The sequence below is a fragment of the Microcaecilia unicolor genome, chromosome 13 (genome assembly GCF_901765095.1).
Source record: "Microcaecilia unicolor chromosome 13, aMicUni1.1, whole genome shotgun sequence".
Classification (NCBI taxonomy): Eukaryota; Metazoa; Chordata; class Amphibia; order Gymnophiona; family Siphonopidae; genus Microcaecilia; species Microcaecilia unicolor.
The window spans coordinates 75,979,191-76,004,914 of record NC_044043.1 but is presented as its reverse complement, the minus strand read 5'-3'; the positions used below and the strand labels follow the sequence as shown (position 1 = coordinate 76,004,914).

The following is a 25,724-nucleotide window of genomic DNA, read 5'->3' as shown; positions in this document are numbered from 1 at the left end:
CAGAGCTGCCCATAATGACTGGAAGGATAGCACAGTGTGCCCTTCAAACAATAGAAATGCTTTAATGTCATTTCTAAGTTATTTTAACCCTTCTTTCTGTCATTTTTTTTTTTTAAATAGGGTGGAGAAAGCAAAAATTGCTTGAATAATATTCTTTCCCCCATATTTTCTTGCTAGTTCTGAACTAATCTTGGCGGTGACTGTAGAAAAAAATTCCCTATTTTAATTGCCTTCACATATTTTGCACTTCTTAATAGCTATCTAAGCTTAATTTTATTTATTTATTTATTTATTTGTTTAACAGACTGCTCAGTCCAAGCTACCACTTTTTTTAGGTGGGGAACAAATTAAAAAAAAAAAAAAGACACATAAAACATACAGAAAACAAAGTAAATAATTAAAAACTTTCCAAAATTCATGCACCCCACTAAAAAATCTGCGCCAAAACAAAATAGTCATGGGTGTATTCTATAAAGTATGCCTAATTTTAAGCGTACTTTATAGAATAAGTCTAAATTTTTACATGGTTTATAGAATACGCCAAGCGCCCATCCACGTGACTAAATTTTGTCACAGGCAGTTATGCCAAATAAAACTTGGTGTAAACGCCAACGCCTAAATTAGGCACGGACCAGGTGTATTCTATAACAAAGCACAGAGGGACCCTTTTACAGCAGTAGTTCCGGGTTGAGCGCATGCCATTTCTGGCGCTTCCCGGAAATTTTTTGGTCTAGCGCAGCGCTAACTCAGCGGTAATTGGGCATCACCACTTGCTGCCTGGTTACCGCCAGGTCACCACAGGAGCCCTTACCGCCACCTCAGTGGTGGAAAGTGCTTTAGATATGATAGAGGTCTATAAGATAATGAGTGGAATGGAACGGGTCGATGTGGAACGTCTGTTTACGCTTTCCAAAAATACTAGGACAAGGGGGCATGCGATGAAGCTGCAGTGCTGTAAATTTAAAACGAATCGGAGGAAACTTTTCTTCACTCAGTGCGTAGTTATACTCTGGAATTCACTGCCGGAAAAGGTGGTTAAGGCGGTTAACTTAGCGGACTTCAAAAAAGGATTGGACAGCTTCCTGGAGGAAAAAAGCCATAGAATGTTATTGAATGGACGAGGGAATACAGTATTTCTAGGATGGGCTGGACAAATTGCTTGTTCTTTTGGCCGCTGTCGGTGACAGGGTGCTGGGCTCGAAGGACCCTTGGTCTGTCCCAGCATGGCGATGCTTATGTACTTATGTACTCCCCACCTTATGGACACGTGGTAAGAGTTATCTTACCACATGGCCATTTTTCTTTGGGGGGGGGGCTTTTTACCCACTGCGGTAAAAAAAGCCCTGGCATGCAGGTACAACAGCGACCGCAGGGTCCTTTTTTCCTGTAGCTTAGTAAAAGGACCTCATAGATTTTAGAAACACCCACAATCTGCTCATTCTGTGCCCATGGCCATGCACCCTTTTCAACTAACACGCATCACGTTCCAGAATACGCTTAAACAGTTATCTAATTAATACCAATTAGTGTCAATAATTGCTTGTTAAGTGGCAATTATCAGCACTGATTGGTTTGTTAACTAATTAAGTTGCATATGCAAATCCAGAATTTGACTGGATTTGCGCACCCATCTCAGGTCACACTATGTACAGCGCTGCGTACATGTAGTAGCACTATAGAAATGATAAGTAGTAGTAGTATATAAAATCCAGGGGTAAGAGCATGGTATTTATTTTTTGTAGTTTTTGGAGGAAGTGTGTCAAGCAGTGGCGTAGCTATGTGGGGCCACAGGGGCCTGGGTCCCCGTAGATTTGGCTCTGGACCCCCTGCCTACGACCCTCTTGACCCCCCTCCCGCCGCCAACCCGCCGTCGCCTACCTTTGCTGGCAGGGGACCCCAACCCCCACCAGTCGAGGTCCTCTTCTTCCGGCGCAAGGCTTCGTTCTGTTTCTGAGTCTGGTGTCCTGCACGTTGTATGTGTAGAACATCAGAATCAGAAACAGAATGAAGGAAGAAGAGGACCTTGGCTGGCGGGGGTTGGGGTCCCCCGCCAGCAAAGGTAGGCGACGGTGGCATCGGGGGGAGGGTTGGCGGCGGGAGGGGGGTCGAGAGGGTCATTGGCAGGGGGGTCAAAGTTGGTGGTGGCGACGGCGGCGGGGGGGGTCGGCAAAGGCGGAGTGTGGTTGGCGGTACCAGGGGGGAACTAAAACGTGCCTCCTCACCTCGGTCTCTGTACCCCCCTCCCGCCGAAGTCTGGTTACGCCCTTGGTGTCAAGGGCAGAGAATGGGCCTGGGTGCACTAACCAACTAGCGTGCTGACATTACCCCACCATGGTTTGTGCATCCATAATGCAGGAACCCTTAGCATCTCCTAAATAGGATGTTGTAAGTGCTCCCGTAAATAGGGAGTGGTAAGTGCCCTCATATTAACCTTTTGAAATGCACAGCCATGTATTCAAGAAATAGAAAACGGGCTTAGGCACAGGAAAGGTCCGCGTTAGGGTGCTCTAAGCCCATTTCTTAGCACAGCTTAGTAAAAGGGCCCCTAAATAAATAGAAATGAGAACCAGCTTTTCTGTAGCGTCAGCTTACGGAGGGAGGAGTGACCTAATGGTCAGTGCAGTAGACCATGATCCTGGTGACCTGGGTTCAATTCCCACCGCAGCTCCTTGTGACCTTGAGCAAGTCACTTAACCCTCTGTTTCCCCAGTTGTAAAAACATAGATTGTGAGCCCTCTAGGGACAGAGAAAGTACCTGCATATAATGTGTACTAGCCTTTGAGCCCGTAAAAACGGGCTATTATAGGAAGGGGGGGTTGAAAGGCCCGCCCCCTGCCGCCGAGTTTGCCGCTGCCCCTCCCCCTCCGAATTGGCCCCCCCCCCCCGAGCCGTCACCACCCACCTTCCACCCAGCCGGGCCCTCGCTCCGCTACTGAAACAGCGAGGGTCCGGGAATGCAGCACTGAGCTCTGCTGAGCTGCCGACGTCGGCCTTCCTTCTTCTTCTCTGCCTGTCCCGCCCTCGTGTGACGTAACGTCGTCGAGGGCGGGACAGAGGCAGAGAAGAAGAAGGAAGGCCGAGTCGACGTCGGCAGCTCAGCAGAGCTCAGTGCTGCGTTCCCGGACGCTCGCTGTTTCAATAGTGGAGCGAGGGCCCGACCGGGTAGAAGGTGGGTGGCGGCGGTGACTCGGGTGGGGGGAGCGTTAGACGGCGGTGTCCCTCCATCAGAAATAAGCAGTACAGACCCTCTCTTTTCCGTTCCCCGTCATCACGTATTGACGCGGGGGCGGGGCAGAGAAGGTCTCTACTGCGCATTTGCGAGTGAGTACGACACTCGCCTTTTATATATATTGATGATAGCACTGTACATATCTAGTAGCACTATAGAATTGATTAGTAGTAGTTATGAACCTTGCTCACGTTGGTTTCACATCTTAATGCCCATTTTTCCCGATCACAGCCTTGCTGGGTTTTACCACAAAGTCTTTTTCTCCTTTATATTTGTCTTGATTAGACAGTAAGGTCTATGCAGGACTTTTCATACATAGTAACATAATAAATATCAGCAGATAAAGACCTGCATGGTCCATCCAGTCTGCCCACCAAGGTGACCAGAGTTAAATCTGCAGAAGTTCCACTTTATGATTAAACACTGGCATACTTTATCTCTGTCTCTCCCTGCCATTTTTGGGGCACAGACTTTAGAAGTCTGCCCGGCACTGGTCCTCCTTCCCGACCCCTGAAGCTGCTGTCAAAGCTCACTCCAGTTATGAGGTCTTTTAAGTTTTGCTTTAATTGGATTCTATCCTTTTTCTACAAGGTGTTCATCCCATGCATTCTTGAATTCCATCACCATTTCTGTCCTCACAACCAGTGCCATAGCGAGGGCGGCTGACACCCGGGGCGGGTTGCTGCTGCGCACCCCCCCCCCCCGGGTGCAGCATGGTGCACCCCCGCTCGGTGTGCGTACCCTCCCCCCCCCCCCCCCCCCCCGGAGCGCTTTCTTAAATCTGACGTAGGAAATGGGACGGGTGGGAGGGCCGCTCCGCCCCGAGTGCACGTCGCTGGAAGCTGCGTTGGCTCCGCTGGTTCCCTGCTCTCTCTCTGCCCCGGAACAGGAAGTAACCTTTTCCAGGGCAGAGAGAGCAGGGAACCAGCGGAGCCGACAACCCCCCAGCGGCGTGCACCGGGGTGGACTGCCCCACCGCCTCCCCCCTTCCTACGCCACTGCTCACAACATCTCGCGGGAGGACATTCCAGGCGTCCGCCTCCCTTTCCGTGAAAAATTATTTCCTGACATTTCTCCCAAGTCTCCCAACTTCAACTCATGACCTCTAGTTCTACCACTTCCCTGTCTCAAAAAAGATCAGTGCTGTGAACCTCTAGAACCACAATAACAATGTCAAGCAGCAGTGAAAATTTTCTTCTCCAGCCTGTGCCTGTCCTTAGCAATGTCACATTGTTCCCAACCTCATTGCTCCTCAGGTCCTCAAAACAGGCCAGCTTTTTTCATGTTACCCAATATTTTCAAATTAATCTGGTTATTATTATTATTATTAATGACATTTGTACCCCACGCTTTCCCACACATAGCAAGTTCAATGCGGCTTACATAGTAAATAGAATTACAAAGTCTTGAAGGAGAATGTTACAAGTTGTAGTAAACATAGTAGTAGTGGGGTTTTGAGGATATGTAAATTGAGCACGGAGAGGTAAACAAAGATAGGATGAGCAAAGGGAGAAGAGATTCTGGTTCTTAACGTGGATGCAGATTATAAGCCATTCATTGTACATCTACTTGGGGCTGTAGCAAGCTATGTGCAAGGAAGGACATCCATTGGCTTCCCTTGCACTGATATGACCAAAGTGGGTGGGGCAGGAGTACACTGCATCAATTGGGGGGGGGGGGTCACACAGGGTGCAATTGGCACTTGTGATGCTCCTGCATCTGCTAAAATAAAACGGATGTTTCTGAGGAAAGAGAAGTCCTAAGGGATTGCATATCAGAAACACTACAGTTGCTACTCCCTCTATTGATACTGCTTAAATATTAATTAACAATATATAGATACATCTTAACACTTTGGTACACTAGTTAGAAATGGGTGAATCCCATTTTATAGGAACTTATGACTATTTTGAAGCTTCCTATCCTTTCTTCTCATCAAATACATGTTCCTTGTTTTTTATTGCAGATAGACCAATCCAGCTTGGGCATGCCTTCCAGAGAATATTACTTTAATGGTGGCAATTATCAAAGGGTATGTACTTGAAAAGCCGTACTTACTAAGCTGTGTTACCTGTCAATGTGGCAAACAAAGCAAAACAGGGCCTCCAGAACTCGGATGCTCCTGTTTACAGATAATGTGAAAGTAGTTAGAGGCCAATGCTCAACACTCCAGCGCTATGCAAAACGACACCGGAAAATACCGTCCGCTGCAAAGTTTCTCATCAATGCTCAATGCTAATGGCATGCAAATTTTAATACGCACTGTTAGCGATGAGCATTGGGACTTAAGGAGGGGGGACGTGCTCAGCACATGCGAAATTTGCACGGCCAGGGGGAGAGTGTATTTGAGAGGTTCCACCTGTAACACAGAGATGACATGGAGGGGCATAATCGAATGGCGCCAACCGTATTATCGAAAAAGATGGCGTAGATCTCTGCGAGAAGATTTAGGTGCACTAAGCCGTATTCTATAACTAGGCACATAAATTTTGGAATGCACGCGACACACCCATTTTCCCATCCATCACCACACCCCTTTTTGCTTGAGTTCTGCTCACATCATTACAGAATACGCTTAGCAGCAACTTGTGCCCCTAAATTCTAATCAGTGCCAATGAGTGCTCATTCTCATTAGCTTGTTAAATTACGTGCATTGCTATAGAATTTTGACGCTGATCTTTAGGGTCACTATATCAGAGCCGCCGAGAGACTGGGCCGGGCCTGGGGCAAGGCCGTCCCTGGGGCCCCGCCCCTGCCCCCCCTGAGGTCGCCCCAGAGGTCCCCCCTCCACCCCCCCAAGGTCGCTGCCGCCACTCCCCCTCCACCCCCCCCCCCCCCGAGGTCGCCGCCGCTGCCACTCCCCCCTCCACCCATCCCCCTCCGTCTGCCACCGGGCCGGGCCCCCTGCATTGAAATCACAGTACCTCTCACCTCCGTGTGAAAGCGCTGCAGGCAGCAGATCGCCTCCCTTCGGCCCTCCTTCCCCCCTTCTGTCCCGCCCTCACGGAAGTTACGTCAGATGAGGGCGGGACACAGAGAGGGAAGGAGGCCTGAAGGGAGATGATCTGTTGCCTGCAGCGCTTTCACACGGAGGCGAGAGGCGCTGTGATTTCAATGCAGGGGGCCCGGCCCGGTGGCAGACGGTAGACAACGGAGGGCAGGTGGGACTGCGGCACCGGGCCCCCCCTTGGAGGCCTAGGCCTGGTGAATTTTGTCCCTCCTGCCCTGCCCCCCCCCCCCTCTCAGCAGCTATGTACTATATAGAATCCGGGGGTTAATGTCTAAAACTTCTCTAAAAGGCATTCAAAAATGCTTGGGTTTAGATGGCTCAGTTGTTAAAGTAAAAGGACTTAGACACAAATGTGTTAAACAAACAACAGCTTATTTGGATGAAAGGGTTCAACAGAACCATTAAATTCTACACAGCCAATACAAACCTCAGCTGGGGGTATTAATACTCAGTAGTGAGGTATTTTTCAATACTGATACATTCTTCAGCCTATATGACATAAGGGTGGGGCACTGTTAAACAAAGTTCATAGGTGTAAAGTGTGCAAATGCTTTTTACCCAAGACTTTCAATCAGTTTTCAAACAGGGAAAATTTTCCCTCGGAAAAACTGAATTGGGAAAAAAGTACAGACTCAAATCTGTGCCTGCTATTTATATATTTAAACGGTTTTTATTAGCATTTCCGCATGTTATATCAGTACATACCTTCAGATAACCAACTTCACTAACAACCATGCTACAACAGTCCAAGTATCTGAATGGCCTTCGGCCGTTATTTTTAACATTTTCTGCCCCCCCCCCCCCCTCCCAGTCCCCTGTATTCCCACCCCTCAAAATCCTAATTTTAAATGAGTCTCGTTATCCTTTGCATATGGTATAACTGTACATACTTTCATGTTTCGAACTTCATAACATACCATGTTACAACCATCTAAATAGTAAAATAACTGTCAACTGACAACCTTTGAAACTTTCGTCTTCCCACCTTCCCTTGACTCCCTCTCTTCCCCTTCGACCCATCCTACCTCTGCTTATCACCTAATGCTGTTTATTTGAACCCTTTAACATTGTGAACATCCACATTGGTTGCAAGACTTCCCGTTCCTCCCCCCCCCCCCCCTCCTGACATTCAACTCAGATACCGAACAGTGACTTCTGAAATGTCAGCTCTCGCCTCATTATCTGTGCCTGCTATTTATAAGCGGAGGGAGACTTTTTCTATACAACCAACATGCATATTTTGGAAATCCAAATGAATGCATGTAAGTGCATTATCTGCTCCTAGGAATGCCTCCCTTACAGTGGCGTACCAAGGGGGGGGGGCAGTGGGGGCGGTCCACCCCGGGTGCACGCCGCTGGGGGGGTGCCGCGGCACGCGCCTGTCAGCTGAGTTCGCTGACTTCGCTAACTTCGCTGCAGCTCCCTCTGCCCTGGAACAGGTTACTTCCTGTTCCAGCCGGGGCAGAGGGAGCTGCAGCGAAGTTAGCGAACTCAGCGAACTCAGCTGACAGGCACGCGCCGTGGCACCCCCCCCCCCAGCGGCGTGCACCCGGGGGGTGTCATTTCGCCGGGGGGGGGGCGCATCAGCGATCTGCCCCGGGTGTCATGCCGGCTAGGATCGCCACTGCTCCCTGATACTCATGACCACTTGCATGCATTTATCTGGTTTCATAAAGCATTAATATTAACTTTAAGGCCAGACTATTACTTAAAGCTAATGCCTTAATCTTCAAAATACTGTTTGGCATGGTTCCTGACTACATGCTAGACCTAACTGAACTATCACCAAGAAACACAAGTCCAGGAACCGGGGGCTACCTATTACTCCACTTACCCAACTGCAGAAACATTACCTACAAATCCATATACACGGACGGATTCAGCTACCTGGGCTCGCTCCAAATGGTGGAATTCAATTCCAAAGGTCACAAGAAGCATAAATAACTACCCCCAACCCACTGCTGGGCCTGGGCTGGTGTCCACGGGTTGGGGGTCCTGACTCCCCTGGGGAGGCCTTTTGGTGGGGCGGGTCCATTGGGTCTCGGTTGCCATTCAGGATGACTACATACAGTCAAGCTCAGTCAGTTAAGTTAAGCTAAACCTTTATTTATTTTTATGTGTTTGACAGTGGGATGCACTAGTTACAAAAGAACTAAAAACCTATCTTTTTATGAAAGTTTATGGCTACCTCAAATGCCACATATGATCCGTAATATATGAAATCGAATACTAACACTGTAATCCCAATAGTAAAATGTAAGCCATAGCGCAAGTAATTGAATGCAAACACTTGTAGTCCCTCTTGTTAATTGTAAGCCACATTAAACCAAAACTTGTTTTTGGATAATTGTGGGATATAAGAATGAATACATAATAATGATATCCAGACAGTTAAACCAGCAGCAAAGACTTTTTCCTAAATTCCAATGGTTTATTGCAACGTAAGTATGAACAATTTACTAATTGCATGCAGAAACTAAAACCAGAAGTATTTATGCTCCCGGGCAAGAGTCCTTGACTGGTTATTCATAGTTGTAGACAAGCTGACAGTATTGCAAAAAGATGGATATGGAGTGTCTGAAGAATGAAATGATTTATTGTAAAGATGGAACTATGTTGTTCATAAAACAGAGGAAGTTGAGAAGTTAGGCAAAAAGAAAGTGAGATTGTTGGGCTTAAAAAGGATAATGGTGAAAAGAGCGTCCGCTTTGCAGCGAAAGAGAAGGACAGAGAAGTACTGCATGCTCTGAATTAAAATGGAGATTCTGCCTTACAGGGAGGTGGGAATAAGAAGAAAAACCCACAGGAAGGGATCAATGTGGCCAGTGCCTGAGACTAGGCAGAGTGCATGTCACTAAGAGCAGTGGCGGCCCTTCCATTAGACCACCTGATGCCTAAGATACAGCAGAAGACCATCAACCTTTATTAATAATAGGAAGTACCAAGCCATGTAGGTCGTTGCTGCCATTACCTATCTCTCTGGAAATTCTGACATAAAGCAAACTATTATTTTTAATATAAGACCAGCTTTAGAACCATTCAAATAGTAACGTTAGTAACATAGTAGATGACGGCAGAGCAAGACCTGTACAGTCCATTCTGTCTGCCCAACAAGATAAACTCATATGTGCTCCTTTATGTGTATACCTGACCTTGATTTGTATCTGCCATTTCAGGGTACAGACTGTAGAAGTCTGCCCAGCACTAGCCCTGCCTCCCAACCAATCGACTGTTTTCTTATATCGTGTAATGACATTTTCATTTCCATACTCTGTAAGCCACATTGAGCCTGCAAAAAGGTGGGAAAATGTGGGGTACAAATACAATAAATAAAAAATAACCACTAGCTCCACCTCCCACCACCGGCTCTGCCACCCAATCTCTGCTCTGCCACCCAATTTCCGCTAAGCTTCTGAGGATCCATTCTTTCTGAACAGGATTCCTTTATTTTTATCCCACGCATTTTTGAATTCTGTTACCGTTTTCATCTCCACCACCTCCCACGGGAGGGCATTCCAACTATCCACCACTCTCTCCGTCAAAAAATACTTCCCTTTCTTTTGAAGATTCTTTGTAGTGGTATAATCAGTGCATTTTGTCCGAGCAAAAAAGGTGCCGGTACTCAAATGCGAGGCCACCCTTCAGGGGTGGAGTGATCATCAGGCCTCCTGCAACCAGTCACAGAATCTATGACAAGGCAGAATTGGTGTGTAGAGCCTGAACTCTTTCATTAAAACTTGGGGGTCAATGGGTCAATTTTAGCAGACAATGGAAAACGTGCCGGTACTCAGTACCCCCAAGTATCCCCTCAAAAAAATGCCCTGGGTATAATGGACTACTGCAATAAACAATATGTGCCCACTCCAATCAGAATGCAGGATTCCGTTACCAAGATTCCATGCCATTCCCATCAAGTTGTGGTGTATAGAATTAGTTTCACAGGTTCAGTTATATCCAGAGGTACCACCCTTCCTAACTTCATAACTCATTCCCCTCCAATTTTACTCAGGGAATGAGGGAACTGAGCAACTTTCTTTATTGAAAGAACAAAGGTCTACATGGTCAACATTACGACTACTCTTCTTGCAGGTGCGGGAGGCTTACCTACAGTTCATGATTACAATAGTCAAGATGATCCGAGAAGACAAGAATTTGACCAAGGATGACTACTTTGTTCAAGAGGAAATGGCACGCGTAATGGAGTTGGAAACAGAAATTGCAAAAGTGAGTAGTTTCAAGTTATGTCTTTGGTGGAGGGAGTTTCAATTCCTTTCAATAGAGTTTTCTTCTTTTTGATAACTTATGTTTTAGTGCACATTCTGATTGAAAATCCATCCTTACTCAGTCTTTATCCCCACTACCAAGCCCCTACAGACCTTTCTCCTCAGTTTACCCACAATAACTGGAGTATAAAGAAGGACAGAACTAGTCTCCAGCCACTCCTGCCCTGCCACTGTAAAGTTTAAAAATGGGCACCAGCTGACCTGAAGTATGGAAAATAATGCTATCCTTAGGTCAAAGCACACCATTCTGGCATATAGAAAATTGTACTTTTATTGGGTTGGTTAGCATCATTTTAAATACCTCAGAGGTAGGGCAAGAATATCTGTAGATCACTTCTCCTCCTCTTTATATGTTGATTCGTATGTGAAGTGGCCTAATGGTTAGTACAGTGGGCTTTGATCCTGGTAACCTGGGTTCAATTCCCACTGCAGCTCCTTGTGACCTTGGGCAAGTCACTTAACCCTCCATTGCCCCAGGTACAAAAACTTAGATTCTGAGCCCTCTAGGGACAGCAAAAGTGCCTTCATATAATGTGTACATCTATCAGGGTTATCAATAGCTAAATGGTGCTTTTTGAGAAGTCATCTGTTTTATCAGTTCTTGGCTATTAGCACTATAGAAATGATTATTAGTAGTAGATTTTCTTAGGTAACTTGGGAAGAGGTTCTGAAGAAACTCCGGGGGGGGGGAGGGGATTTTAATTTAATGTAATCTGATTGCTTATTATTCCCTTAACCAACCGAGGGTTCAAGGAAAAGTACAATGCCAAGTTGGCCAAGTGCTCATCAGGGACGCCCTTCTTTTTTCCATTATCGCTCGACACCTATCTGTTAGGCACGCCCCAGTCCCGCCTTCGCTATGCCTCCGACACGCCCCTGGGAACTTTGGTCGTCCCCGCGACGGGAAGCAGTTGGGGACGCCCAAAATTGGCTTTCAATTATGCCGATTTGGGCAACCCTGAAAGAAGGACGCCCATCTCCCGATTTGTGTTGAAAGATGGGCGCCCTTCTCTTTCGAAAATAAGCCTGTAAGTCAACCCAAATAGATATGTAAAGAGAAATAACGGAAATCGCATACCACAAGATTCTCTATAGGTTGCACCAGAAACGCCATGCGCTGGGGGGGGGGGGTGGAACTGCCACCGGTGCCCACGTTGGGCCGGCAGTATTTCTGGATTGCTTTGTGGCAACCTTTTAGTAAAAGGACCCCATAGAGAAATGTAGATATATAGATAAACCAATTCATTTCTGAAAACATCTACCTTGATCTTGAGATTTTTCTTTCTAAATTTAATAAATTCAACAGCTGTACAGATTGATAAAAAATAAGTCTTACTTTAAATTAATGTCTGTAGGCTACTGTTCCTCAAGAAGAAAGACAGGATGTCACTCTGCTCTACAATAAAATGACCTTGCCGGAGCTACAGGAGAAGTTTCCAGTAAATGTAAGTCCAGAATCTTCCGTGGCTTTTTATTTGCTCCCTGTGTACTGCTATTACCATTTAACTTTCTTCATATGATGAATTTGAAACCAGTTTTTTAAATGATGTGAGGGAAATCATTTTGGGGATTCCATTAGTGGGAGAGATGGCTCCTGTTGTAAATTACATTTTCTTCACATGGTCAATGCATGAACATTAGAGAGCACCGAATGAAAAAGAAAAAAAAAAGACAGGATTGGCCAAGCTGTGTGATCCTGCACACGAGATACCTTGTGAAGTTAGAGTAGAATGCAGTCCAAGCCACTGCTGCTGTCAGTGGGGAAAGATTTTGTATTTTTTACTACACTAAATTTTTAAAATGTAAAGTGCCCAGAGGATGGATAGATAGATCAAATACCAAGTCTTCTTTTTGATGGGATGTTTGATGGGATGTTCATGGGTGCTGGAGACGTTCAATTCTTCCTCAAGGCCCTGCTGTTAGTCAAAAATGTTACTCTCATACTGGATGACCTTGGAATAACCCACGGTGTGCCAGTCGAGTTGCCAGTTGTTAACTGTGGAATAAGTGGGGGTTTCAGTCATTACAACTTTGCAGTGCCAGTGGCATACCTAGCTTGGTTACCACCTGGGGTAGAGCACATCCTGGTGACAGGACCGCTTAGAAGGGCCAGAAAGGGCCAGGTAGGTTAGGCCTCCTGGGGAGCTCGTTAGAGGGCTGGTGGTTGGTCGGTCGGCCATCTTGGTGCACACTCATCCTCCCCTACACCCCTTCCCGTGCACTCCATTCCATGGATAAATCCTTCTTATCTGTTCCCTTCTCCACTACTGCCAACTCCAGACTTCGCTCCTTCTGTCTCGCTGCACCCTACGCCTGGAGTAGACTTCCTGAGCCCCTACGTCTTGCCCCATCCTTGACCATCTTTAAATCTAGATTGAAAGCCCACCTCTTTAACATTGCTTTTGACTTGTAACCAATCGCCCCACCTACCCTCCTCTCCTCTTTCCTCTACACATTAATTGATTTGCTTGCTTGCTTTATTTTTGTCTATTAGATTGTAAGCAGGGACTGTCTTTCTTCTATGTTTGTGCAGCGCTGCGTACGCTTTGTAGCGCTATAGAAATGCTAAATAGTAGTAGTAGTAGTTCTCCCTACCTCCAAGCAATAAGAGGGTGTATTGTGCATTTTGCAGATCTGCTGTCTACATGCATGTGGCTGTCAGCTCTGACAGTCCCCTCCACCTCTGATATCAAGTTCCTGTCCTGGGGCAGGGGACCAGCAGAGTCAACGGCTGTGTGCATGTAGACTGCAGCTCTGCAATTGCTCAATGCAGCCCTTTACTGCCTGTATCCAGGGTGGATCGCACCAACTGCCCAGTCCTTGTTACGCCACTGTGCAGTGGAATTAAGTTTTCGAATGGGAGCCCTTTTGGAATACACTGACCCCCATATAGAATAGAATTCTAAATAGTGATTTATGACATTGTATCTTCATTGACAGAACGATAATCAGAAGCAAACGCGGGCATTAGAGGCTATTAGCACCATATTAGCGCCCACGTTTGCTACCGTCCCATGATCAGAGCCCCCGAGCTCATGAAACAACACGCTTGCGGGCTCTGACCGCAAGTAGCATGCAAATGCATGCTAAACACACTGCCCGCAGCAAACCCTATGCCAGCTCGGAACTGGTGTTAGGGTTTACAGAACATTGGGGAGGAATGGTGAGCCCTGTCCAGCATGCATTTGCATGCAAGCAGGTCCCCCATCCCCCCAATAGTAACCCCCTACAGAAGCCCCCGAGCCCCCCCCCCACAATAACCTCAACCCCAACCCCAAGCCAGCGACCCCCCGACACAAGTTCATGGGGGGCTGGAGATCCAGTGGATCTCCAGCCCCCTAACCCCCCCTTGCACCCCAATAAGAAAAGCCCTGGTGGCCCAGCGGGCTGCAAACACAAGCCCCCCAACCTGGTGGTTTAGCGGCTCCCCCCTTCCCCGTCCCCCGTACTTGAGTGGCGGAGGAGGGAGTAGTACATTCCCTCCTCTTCCAGCACTGCCTTGAAAATGGCGGTGCCCAACCCTGCCCAGTGCATCCTGATCATAGGGGTGGTAAAGCCCCATGCTGTTCCACTGCTATTTTTAGAGAGCTGTTTGGGAACAACAGCTTTTGATCATCTGCACCTGGATATTTCAATCATAGGAGCCGGTTCTGTGGGTGCTGTGGGTGCTTGACCACCCCCAATATTGAGAAAATTCCTTGTATGTGTCCAGGGAGGGGTTATTTCCATTGTGCTTATCACCCCCAATAATTTTGAAAAGCTGGCGCCTATGATTTCAATCCCTTTGAATGACCATCACTCTAAGGAGGGGAGGTTGTGAGGGTTCAGTTTGGGAAGAGAGAGCTTCAGGTTCAGGAGAAGGAGGTTTAGAATTGTTAGTTATAAATTAGAACGTCTGTTTGTTCAGGTGATACTTTGTCATGGAGCTTGCATTTAAATAGCTTTCTCTTCTTGATTATTTGTAGATTTGTGTTCATCGACCAATAAAAAGGTTTAAATAAATAATAATGGTTCTACATTCTCTGTAATTAAATTACAGCTTTCTCAACTTACCATCATTAAAGCCTGAGGCAGAGCAGTTCATGTTGCCCCTCTAGATATCTTGTGGTTCTGATGTATCAAATATTTTTCTCCTAGACACAAAACAGAAAAACATTTTTTAACATCTGGTTCGTGACCTTAGAGAACACAAAGGATCTTTCATAGCCTGGGCCTAGGGTTGGTCCATTAAAATTTATTGTAAAAGAAAGAGTTATGTCAAGTGGGGGTAGAGGTTATCTAGGAGATGGTCCTTTTTTGTCAAACTGTACATGTTTTATTCTTTATTTTCATCCGAAAAGAATTTCACAAGAAGATTAAGGCATCAAAGAAATGCTTAATCAAGCCTCTGATCAGTATAATGTGTGCCTGACATTGGCCATTTCGAAAACCTTCTAAGGAAAAAGATCATTAAGTATATTCAGAGTTTTGGGCAAAAATATAGAACAATGGTGTTTAGGACCCTCTTTACTAAGGTATGCTAGGAATTTATGGGTGTCTGTACTGTTAGCGCATGCTAAAAACGCTAGTGTTCCTACAGCGTGGCTCAGGGGCGTAGCCAGACCTCGGCGGGAGGGGGTGCCAGAGCCCGAGGTTGGGGGGCACTGTTTAGCCGCCTCCCCCTGCTGCCACTTTTGACCCCCCCCCCCCCCCGCCGCCGCAACTGCAACCCCCCCGCCACCGCAACCGCCCACCTGCCCCCTGCCCTGCCACCGTGCATGTAGCCCCTTGCAGGACGTGAGGCGTCAGAAACAGAAGATCACACAACAAAGGCACCGGAGTCGACCGGTGCTGAAGAAGACTCTTTGGCTGGTGGGGTTTGGGGACCCCCGCCAGCAAACAAGGTACCTGATGTGGCAATGGGGCGGGGGCAGGCGGCGGGGGGGTCAAATGTAGAGGGGGCCAGGGCATACTCTGTGGGGGACCATGCCCCCGTGGCCCCACATAGCTATGCCCCTGGCGTGGCTTAGTAAACAGGACCCAAAGGTATAGTAGGATCTACACGTGTGCAGCTTGTGCCAAAACGAGACTACCGCCAGGCTAGCGCACCCCCATGGCGGTAATTTCAGATTTGGCATGCGCCCATAGTGCTGGAACAAATTACTTTTTTTATTTCCTACCACACGCAGTGTTTCTGGCATTAATTGGCAGCTGGGGCGCACTGACTGGTCACCGCATGTTTAGCGCATGAGCTCTTACCACTAGGTCAACGGGTGATGGTAAGGACTCAGGCTGAAAATGGACACGTGCTGGTTTCAATTTTAGCACACGTCCATTTTCTGGCCCCTTAAAAAAAGGCCCTTTTTCCTAGACATAGGAAAAATGACCCAGCGAGCGCCCAAAAGGCACGCTCGCACTACCACAGGCCACTTTTTACCGCAACCTAGTAAAAGGACCCCTTAATTAGCTAATACATTTATTTGTCGCTTCTCTTTTTAAAATATGCATAAATGCATAAAACTTGCACAAAATACAGCAGAAATCATAAAGAAAACCACATAAACAAAATACAAAATATGTCATAAAACAAAAATCATACAACAAACCATGCTAGACAAATGAACAGCCATAACAAAAAACCCCTACCAGAAACTTGATTAATACCCAAATCAACTCAACCAAGGTCTATAATCCAAGATAGCCACACCCAATCCCCACCTGATAGTAAGCAGCAGAAGCTGCTTCAAGTTTTTTTTGTCTACCTAAAATGATGTGATTGTCAGTCTGCAAAATAACATAAATGTTTAACTGACACTCTGTGCCTTAGGATTTCAACTGGACCCTCTTCATCCAAGGAGTTATGTCTTCAGTAAACATCCAGGTTCAGAAGGAGGAAGAAGTGGTAGTTTATGGGATACCGTACCTACAGCAACTAAAAGCTATCCTCTCCAACTATTCAGCCAGGTAAAGAAACCAGGAACTAAAAGTTCTGCTAAGGAAAAATCTATGGACTTCTGGCCTGAGATGAGCACATTAAATAAATATGGAAATTAATCTCAGCCCCGCTGAGCACCCCAGTCATTCTAATGAAACAAGCAGCTCAAGGGGCATTTGCACAACCTTACCTTTGTCATCACATTGGAGTGTCTTGTTCATCATTTGTGTTTAGAGATATTCAACTCAAAAACAATGGTTACTTTGGTTGGTTGGTTGACTTGAAATTTATGAAGGGGATCCAAAGGTCAACTAAATACAAAAATGTAAATAAATAAAATGACATTTGTGGTTTGAACTAAAGACATTGCAAGAACCTTTCTGCCACCTCTCAAAAAAAACTTACACTAAATAATGTAATCCTGTGACTAATTTTCCATGTCTCACATCTTGATCAGATTAAAATTTTATAGCCTTGGAATCCAAGATATACTGAACAAAAATTGGCTTAGCAAATTAGCTGAGTCCTCCATTCATTTTGTGGTTTACTATGCAACAGTACAGTCAAGACCAGACGTCAACTTGTGTGGTCTAAACGAAACATGTCCGCCAGTGGAACTCTGCCTTTTCTGAGTCCTAGAAGTGTTTCTTATGTCTTCTTGTCATAGACAGCTATTTAAATTTGTACTTATAATCTAAACTTCTTTCCCCTTTCAAAAATATGAAAACATAAGTCCGTCTTCATGGCTATCTTCCTTGCAGTTTGTTGAGGTACTCAATAAAGTGGATTTAGGAAGCTAATACTATTGATTGGTCCATGGCCTATGCTATAACCACTGGTAGAATAAAAGAAGGAGAGAATGGATGGTACAGTCACCCAGGATCCGAACTTAGAGGAGGCTAATATGGGGTCAAATAATGGATAAAGGTCTGTTATTGAAGGATATGAATATGAGCAGGATTCGATGAGCACAGAAGAAAGCAAGCCTCCGCAATGGAAAATCCAAGAGAAGAGCACAGCAAAGGTGACAAAGTAGATGATGCCCAACAAAGTTCTACTGGACTCGGAAAAAGTTCACAGAACTCTTGCTGTGAACTTTTTCTGAGTCCAATAGAAGTTTGTTGGGCATCATCTACTTTGTCACCTTCGCTGTGCTCTTCTCTGTGAGCAGGATTCTCCATGACCGAATTGCTACCCTGAGCCCAGGGCAACTTTAATCTGTCTCTGGGTACAACTTATGCTCTGCAATAAAGAGCCCAGTATTCAAGACAAAGCTCCTGCCTAATTAAGTCATGCTGAGCAAGTCAGGAGGGGATAGTCAGTGGTCCTTGCTGTACTCATGTAATTTCTGGGTACCACCAATGACCCGGATTTTCAGTGCTGGTGCCCAGATAGGACCCAACACTGAATATCCAGTTCTAGATTAGCTGGCAGTGGATAGTGTTTTAAAAAATGTTCACCATCACTGACTCATGCCATGGGTTTTACGTCTCAGCACAATACTGGAACTCACTCCTTCTTGAGTTAAGACTGACCACCAACTATTTGAAGTTTCATAAGCTATTAAAAACACATTTATTTTCTAAGTAGTTTAATCAATGTTTGAGGGATCTAACCTTAGTATGAAATCCGTGTAAGATGATGTTATCACCTAGGGTTGGCCTAGCTGCTTTTTTATTCATTGTAATCCTCACCGATCCAGAATTGGTTTGTAGCAGAATATAAATTGTATTGTATTGTATGAATAATGACCCCAATGCTTTGACATGGATGCGGTTCAACCAGGTTCCTTTTCCCTGATCTGCCAGCAAACGCTGGGCACCAACCCAGTTACTAGAAATTAATGTTCTATAGTGATGTGTTTCCTTCAACTATGTCTACTTCAGAAAATAATAAGGTTGGCTCAAGGTGCTTCAGGGAAAAATGGAGGAAGAGAGGTATGGGGTATGAGGGGAGGAAGAGAGACAAATCCAGTGGTTGTGGTTCTGGGTGATTACCCCTTATAAGACTCTTTTGAGCTTTTCCCACCCTTGAAGTGTTTGCAAATGTGATTTCTTTGACTCTCTGTGGCCTATATTCACCTTATCAGATTCTGAACTCTGCTTTGCGCATGCACACAGCACTCTACAGAACTATCTGGTCTGGCGCCTGGTGGTTGACAGGATCAGCAGTCTGAGCAGACGCTTCAAAGATGCCCGAGCCAACTACAGAAAGGTAATCCTGCAAGAAGTCACCCATCCTGCTTTGTCATCCGTGATCCCCATCATGCCAGCGTTAGCACGTCCTGATAAACAAGCTTGAATAGATACCACTTCGGAGTGCTAAATGTACATTTTGTCCCATTATTTTCAAAGATTTATGTTTCATTGACAAATCTCCCAAGACATTCTTGGATCTACAAAGGTAAACTGAGAAGGCAATCAGTCTTTGTAGAATCTCCATTTTTCAACATCCAGTGCATTCACAGTAACCAACCACATAGCAAGGTATTGGCCAGTGATGTATTTATTATGCAAATATATATAAAGAGAGAGAGAGAGAATGCCCATTTTTAGATAGAGCATAAAACAGTGGCGTAGCCATGGGTGGGCCTGGGTGGGCCAGGGCCCACCCTATTTGGACTATGGCCCACCCAAAATTGTGCACTCTTGCTATGGCTTGCAGAGGTCCTCAAACCCCGTCAGCTGAAGATTTCCTCCTTCTCAGGCAGCCCAGTGCTCTTTCAAACGGCAGCTGGCAGCACTTGCCTCGAGCTGAAACCAAAACCAGCCCCTCTTCACATGCTTAGTTTTCATGCATGCACAGCCTGCTGGCCGTGGCATCAGCTCAAGGAAAGTGCTGCTGGCTTGTTTGGAAGAATGCTGACTGTCTGAACAGGAGGGGATCTACAAACCCCGCCAGCTGAAGATTTCCTCCTGCTCAGGTATTTAATATTGTGGGCTTGCAGGTGGAGGGAGGGATGAAGAGAAGAGCAGAGGGGGGCTAGGAACGGGGGGAGGGCATGAATTCCATGCCCACCCACCTTGGATTGAGGCCCACCAAAAATTGGCTGTCTGGCTACACCCCTGACATAAAAAGATAAAAATGGTAATTGAAACGTCCAGGTCAGGACATGTCAATTTCTGCTAGAATTTTAGAAAAGGATCTGTCGACAGAGCCTTTCTAAAATACACAGAGGAATGGATGTTTATGCACCAGCTACATGCAACCATTTTACAAGTACCAATATGTAAAATATCAAAGCTAACCTCAGTGCAACAGTGAATCATGATACAAAGACTCCCACCTCTTTATAAGGTCATAAAACTCTAGCAAATATCACAAAGATCGCTGAATCAGCAATTCCATATGCACACAGTTAAAAGCATTAATTATAGGTAAAAAAAAAACCTCCACTTAAATAGTTACTTAAAGGTGCAATCAAAATTGAAAATTATAATCAAAATATCAAAAAATCTAATGCATAAATGTTTCTTCAACACAAGTGTGTCATGCAGGTAACCTGTTGCATTGAGGTTATCCTGGATATCTGTCGAGTGAATCAGATCTGTGTTGTGTTTTTACATAAAATATCAAAGCAACAAACACATGTATGTGCTGGCATATAAAAGCATATGTTGGTATTTCAGAACATACACATGTATGTCTGCCGTTTTCCAAACCGATGTGCCTTTTTCCCCAAGCTGTCACAGAACCCGATATTATTTGCCAGTATTGCTTTCAGAGAAGACAAAAAACATTGGGCGGGGAATAAGAGAGTGACTTCCCCTAATCCCTCCAAAAAGCACTGCACAAAATGAGCAGCTTCACATAATCTAGATGTCCCAGGAGCAGCTGTAAATCCCAATTTGTGATCTCGGTAGACTTAAATATGCGTTCCCCTACTGAAATGGGAAATGCACATGTATGCTTTAGCCCCGCCTTAGTTCCACCCAATACACACCCAGACCACGCCCCCTTATCGCATGCATCTATTCACAATTTGGATGTGTATATTCCAGTTTTGTAAAATTGGGATTAAATGTGTATGTGATATACATATTTAAATACTGGGTTGTCCACATCCAAATCGTGAATAGGGCTTCTAAAAGAACCTCCATAGCTTAGTATTAGCAAGTGTAATGGAATAATAATTAGGTATTTGACTTAGATTTTACATTTGTTTACTTGCCTTTATAAATCCAAGCTCAAGACTACATGCATATTTCCCTTTCCCAAGAGGTAGGTAGATTTTGAATAGTTTATTTCATAATCTAGGACTCTTGTTTCCTTCCATGATTTTGGTCTTCCAGTATCATGTATATATTTTTTTATTATGTTAACTGCTCATATAGCATCCTTTGAGGGACATAAAGTATGACCTGTGACCTGTGGAGGGGCATAATTGAACGAAAACGTCTATCTCCATGGGCGTTTATCTCCGAGAACGGGTCCGTGAAGGGGCGGACCGAACCGTATTTTAGAAAAAAATAGACGTCCATGTTTTATTCGACAATTTGTGAGCTGGGCGTTTTTGTTTTTCAGTGATAATGGAAAATGAAAGCGCCCAGCTCAAAAACGAATAAATCCAAGGCATTTGTTCGTGGGAGGGGCCAGGATTCGTAGTGCACTGCTCCCCCTCACATGCCAGGACACCAACCGGGCACCCTAGGGGGCACTTTTACAAAAACAAAAAAAAAAGATAAAAGAGCTCCCAGGGGCATAGCACCCTTCCCTTGTGTGTTGAGCCCCCCCAAATCCCCCTCAAAACCCACTGCCCACAAGTCTACACCATTACTATAGCCCTAAGGGGTGAAGGGGGGCACCTACATGTGGGTACAGTGGGTTTGGGGGGGTTGGATGACTAAGCATTAAGCAGCACAATTGTAACAGGTAGGGGGGATGGGCCTGGGTCCACCTGCCTGAAGTCCACTGCACCCCCTAACAACTGCTCCAGGGACCTGCATACTGCTGCCAGGGAGGTGGGTATGACATTTGAGGGTGAAAATAAAAAGTTGTGAAACATCATTTTTTGTGGTGGGAGGGGGTTAGTGACCATTGGGGGAGTCAGGGGAGGTCATCCCCAATTCCCTCTGGTGGTAATCTGGTCATTTAGGGCACTTTTTGGGGCCTTATTCGTGAAAAAACAGGGTCCAGGAAAAGTGCCCTAAATTCTAGCTACAAACGCATACTTTTTATCCATTATCGGCGAAAGGCGCCCATCTCTTCTCGGCCGATAACCATGCCCCAGTTCCACCTTCGCCACACCTCTGACACGTCCCCGTCAACTTTGTACGCTTCCGCGATGGAGTGCAGTTGAAAACGTCCAAAATCGGCTTTCCATTATACCGATTTATTCGTTTTTGTGAGATAAACGTCTATCTCCCAATTTGGGTCAAAATCTAGGCGTTTTTCTCTTTCAATTATAAGGTGGATAATGTCCTAAATATAGTAGTTTAGTGTAATTCCCCCCCCCCCCCCCCCCAATATTCAACCCATGGCAGTCAGCAGTTTTAAAGCCACTGGCCTCCATGGCCTGAATCTAACCCAAATAGTTAATGCTGGGTATGTCTGGGTGCAGGTATGGAATAATTGGGTCAGGAAGCTATGCAAGTGCCGATCAATATTCAGTGTCGGCACCCATATAGCTAACTGGGCAGACCTACTTGCCCCGTTAGCTATACAGCCACTGGCACTGAATGCCCACATCACTGCCGGCTCTTTTGCGACTCTGACCATGGACCTCCTCAGCACTAACCAGAGAATGTTGCAGTGGTCAGAGGGGATATCCGTTGACACCATTCAGTTAATTGCTGTTGAATATCCATGGACAGTCCATTGGTTGGAGTTTAAGTGGGCAGGAACCTCCAAGGAGGTTTAGTTGACAGGAGGTGGCATCACATGACAAGGCTGAAGCCGTAGCCACCTTCTTGATACACGCAAACCAAAGCAAACTATTGGTCCATGCCAAGCCACTCATAGGCAGTCCTTTTTTCTAATAAGCATTTGCTATTGTTTTGGGTGACTCAATACGGCAGCAAGCTCCGCCTACTGGCTTCAGCCCTGAAAATGGGCTAGGCACGCTCCTGCCTTCTCCTATCAATTTAACCTCCATGGGAATCTCTCTTGCCTGCTTAAACCCCTTTGAAAACCTACCCCTTTGAGTATAAATTTATGCACTCAGCCCTAGTAAATTTTCAAAGAGGCCAATTTAGGAGCACAACTCTCAAAAGTTAGGAGCATAAATCCTTTAAATATCAGCCTCGTAATTTTTTTTCATTTTTGTAATAAGAATAAGATGTTATAAAAATGAAAGAAGTTGGCACAACCTGATGGACATAAAGTAGAAAGTCAAAAATTCCTATGAATAGAATGTTTTATCCTTTATATATCTGAGATTTGACCTCGATAAGGTAATGAGATTCTCCTTCTCCCTCCACCGGCTTTCTTTTTATTCCAAAATGTTCCCATCTTTCAACCAATAATAAATGGGATATGCTTCACTGTAATGACAGTGATTGGGTGGGCCAGGGGCATGCGCTGAGAACGTATTAATCACAGTCAGAGCTGATACAGTTGTTATGGTAGTTTAGCGCAATGTATTCTCATAGCACAGGCTTCGGTACAGGCTTGGAAAACACTTTGGAGCAATTACAGTAATCAAGTCCTATTTGGAGGTCGTCTGAGGACTGTGTGTCTGGATTTATCTGACCAGAAGCCTCTTAATGTTGCCATAAATTTGATTTTACAAAACATTAATTGTGAGATGACTTTCCAACTCTGTACACATGAGTCACTTAAGGCTCTCTATGAAGACTCTGTATGGACATTCATCAAAATGCATGTTTACTTTTCCTAACGCCAATAATACCCGCAGGACATCACAAAGCAAAAGCTGGGTTCTAGAGGAAAACTCCAAACAGTACAAGGAAACGTATCATAAGACTTCATCATACCAGTAAAGTCTGACCCTATAATGCACCCAGTATAGATTTAATCAGATTTTATCAGAGTATCCATTGCTAAAAAAAAGAACCAGTATTAAGAGTAACTGCATAAAGCCATGTGATGATGTAAAGGATGTTAAATGATCATATCTGTCATAGCTACTCCCACCCTCGGTCACTCCATTCAGTTCAATGGTATCAATAGAAATCAAACAAAATAAAACATGGAAAAGAAAATAAGATGATACCTTTTTTATTGGACATAACTTAATACATTTCTTGATTAGCTTTCGAAGGTTGCCCTTCTTCCTCAGATCGGAAATAAGCAAATGTGCTAGCTGACAGTGTATATAAGTGAAAACATTCAAGCATTACTATGACAGTAAAATAGATACCATTGGAGATTCTACATGGAATGTTGCTACTATTGGAGATTCTACATGGAATGTTGCTATTCCACTAGCAACATTCCATGTAGAAGGCTGCGCAGGCTTCTGTTTCTGTGAGTCTGATGTCCTGCACGTACGTGCAGGACGTCAGACTCACAGAAGCAGAAGCCTGCGCGGCCACATTGGTGATCCGCAAGGGCCGACTTCTACATGGAATGTTGCTAGTGGAATAACAACATTCCATGTAGAATCAATAGAAATCAAACAAAATAAAACATGGAAAAAAAATAAGATGATACCTTTTTTATTGGACATAACTTAATACATTTCTTGATTAGCTTTCGAAGGTTGCCCTTCTTCCTCAGATCGGAAATAAGCAAATGTGCTAGCTGACAGTGTATACTGTATAAGTGAAAACATTCAAGCATTACTATGACAGTAAAATAGATACTATTGGAGATTCTACATGGAATATTGCTACTATTGGAGATTCTACATGGAATGTTGCTATTCCACTAGCAACATTCCATGTAGAAGGCTGCGCAGGCTTCTGTTTCTGTGAGTCTGATGTCCTGCACGTATGTGCAGGACGTCAGACTCACAGAAGCAGAAGCCTGCGCGGCCACATTGGTGATCCACAAGGGCCGACTTCTACATGGAATGTTGCTAGTGGAATAGCAACATTCCATGTAGAATCTATAGAAATCAAACAAAATAAAACATGGAAAAGAAAATAAGATGATACCTTTTTTATTGGACATAACTTAATACATTTCTTGATTAGCTTTCGAAGGTTGCCCTTCTTCCTCAGATCGGAAATAAGCAAATGTGCTAGCTGACAGTGTATATAAGTGAAAACATTCAAGCATTACTATGACAGTAAAATAGATACCATTGGAGATTCTACATGGAATGTTGCTACTATTGGAGATTCTACATGGAATGTTGCTATTCCACTAGCAACATTCCATGTAGAAGGCTGCGCAGACTTCTGTTTCTGTGAGTCTGACGTCCTGCACTGTCAGCTAGCACATTTGCTTATTTCCGATCTGAGGAAGAAGGGCAACCTTCGAAAGCTAATCAAGAAATGTATTAAGTACGTGCAGGAGTCAGACTCACAGAAGCAGAAGCCTGCGCGGCCACATTGGTGATCCGCAAGGGCCGACTTCTACATGTAATGTTGCTAGTGGAATAGCAACATTCCATGTAGAATCTATAGAAATCAAACAAAATAAAACATGGAAAAGAAAATAAGATGATACCTTTTTTATTGGACATAACTTAATACATTTCTTGATTAGCTTTTGAAGGTTGCCCTTCTTCCTCAGATCGGAAATAAGCAAATGTGCTAGCTGACAGTGTATATAAGTGAAAACATTCAAGCATTACTATGACAGTCTGACAGGGTGGGAGGATGGGGGTGGGTCGGAGGTATGCATGGGGACATCAAAGCATATCATTGATATTCTAACAGGGTGGGTGTGGATAGGTGAGAGGAGGGTGATCAATAGAGACATACAGCTTTATGGTTTATAATGGGCTAGGAACAGTTCAATGGTATGAAACTCTCACCTTCACCCATTAACCCTCTGTTGCCCTGGGTACAAAAAGAAACAAACTGTGAGCCCTCCAGGGACAGAAAAAGTGCCTGCTCATAACAAAAATGTAAAAAGTGCTTTGGTTGTACCACAGAAAAGTAGTATATTTATTTATTTATTACATTTGTAGCCCGCGCTTTCCCACACATATCAGGTTCAATGCGGCTCACATAATAAACAAATTACAAGTCTAGCCAGGAGAAAATTACAAACTATAGTAACCATAGAATAAAGGACTTAATAATATGTAATATGACCATGTCAAGGTGCTACAAGGATAGGATAAGTAAAAGGGAAAGGGAGGGGTATGGTGTAAGGAAGAAGATGGTGAAGGAAAAGACAAGGGGGTAAGCATGAAGGATATTGGGAGACATG

At 44.9% G+C, this 25,724-nt stretch overlaps 1 protein-coding gene across 4 annotated transcripts in view; it reads left to right on the top strand.

Annotated features, from left to right (window-relative positions):
- Positions 1-25,724, top strand: part of MMEL1 (membrane metalloendopeptidase like 1) — a 172,721-nt gene that overhangs the window by 99,702 nt on the left and 47,295 nt on the right. For all 4 annotated transcript variants that reach the window (XM_030186088.1, XM_030186087.1, XM_030186090.1 and 1 more), the window contains exons 8-12: positions 5,196-5,261; positions 10,329-10,463; positions 11,878-11,967; positions 16,329-16,465; positions 18,557-18,650. In XM_030186088.1, the coding sequence (XP_030041948.1) occupies positions 5,196-5,261; positions 10,329-10,463; positions 11,878-11,967; positions 16,329-16,465; positions 18,557-18,650 (522 nt within the window). The remainder of the gene's footprint in view (positions 1-5,195; positions 5,262-10,328; positions 10,464-11,877; positions 11,968-16,328; positions 16,466-18,556; positions 18,651-25,724) is intronic.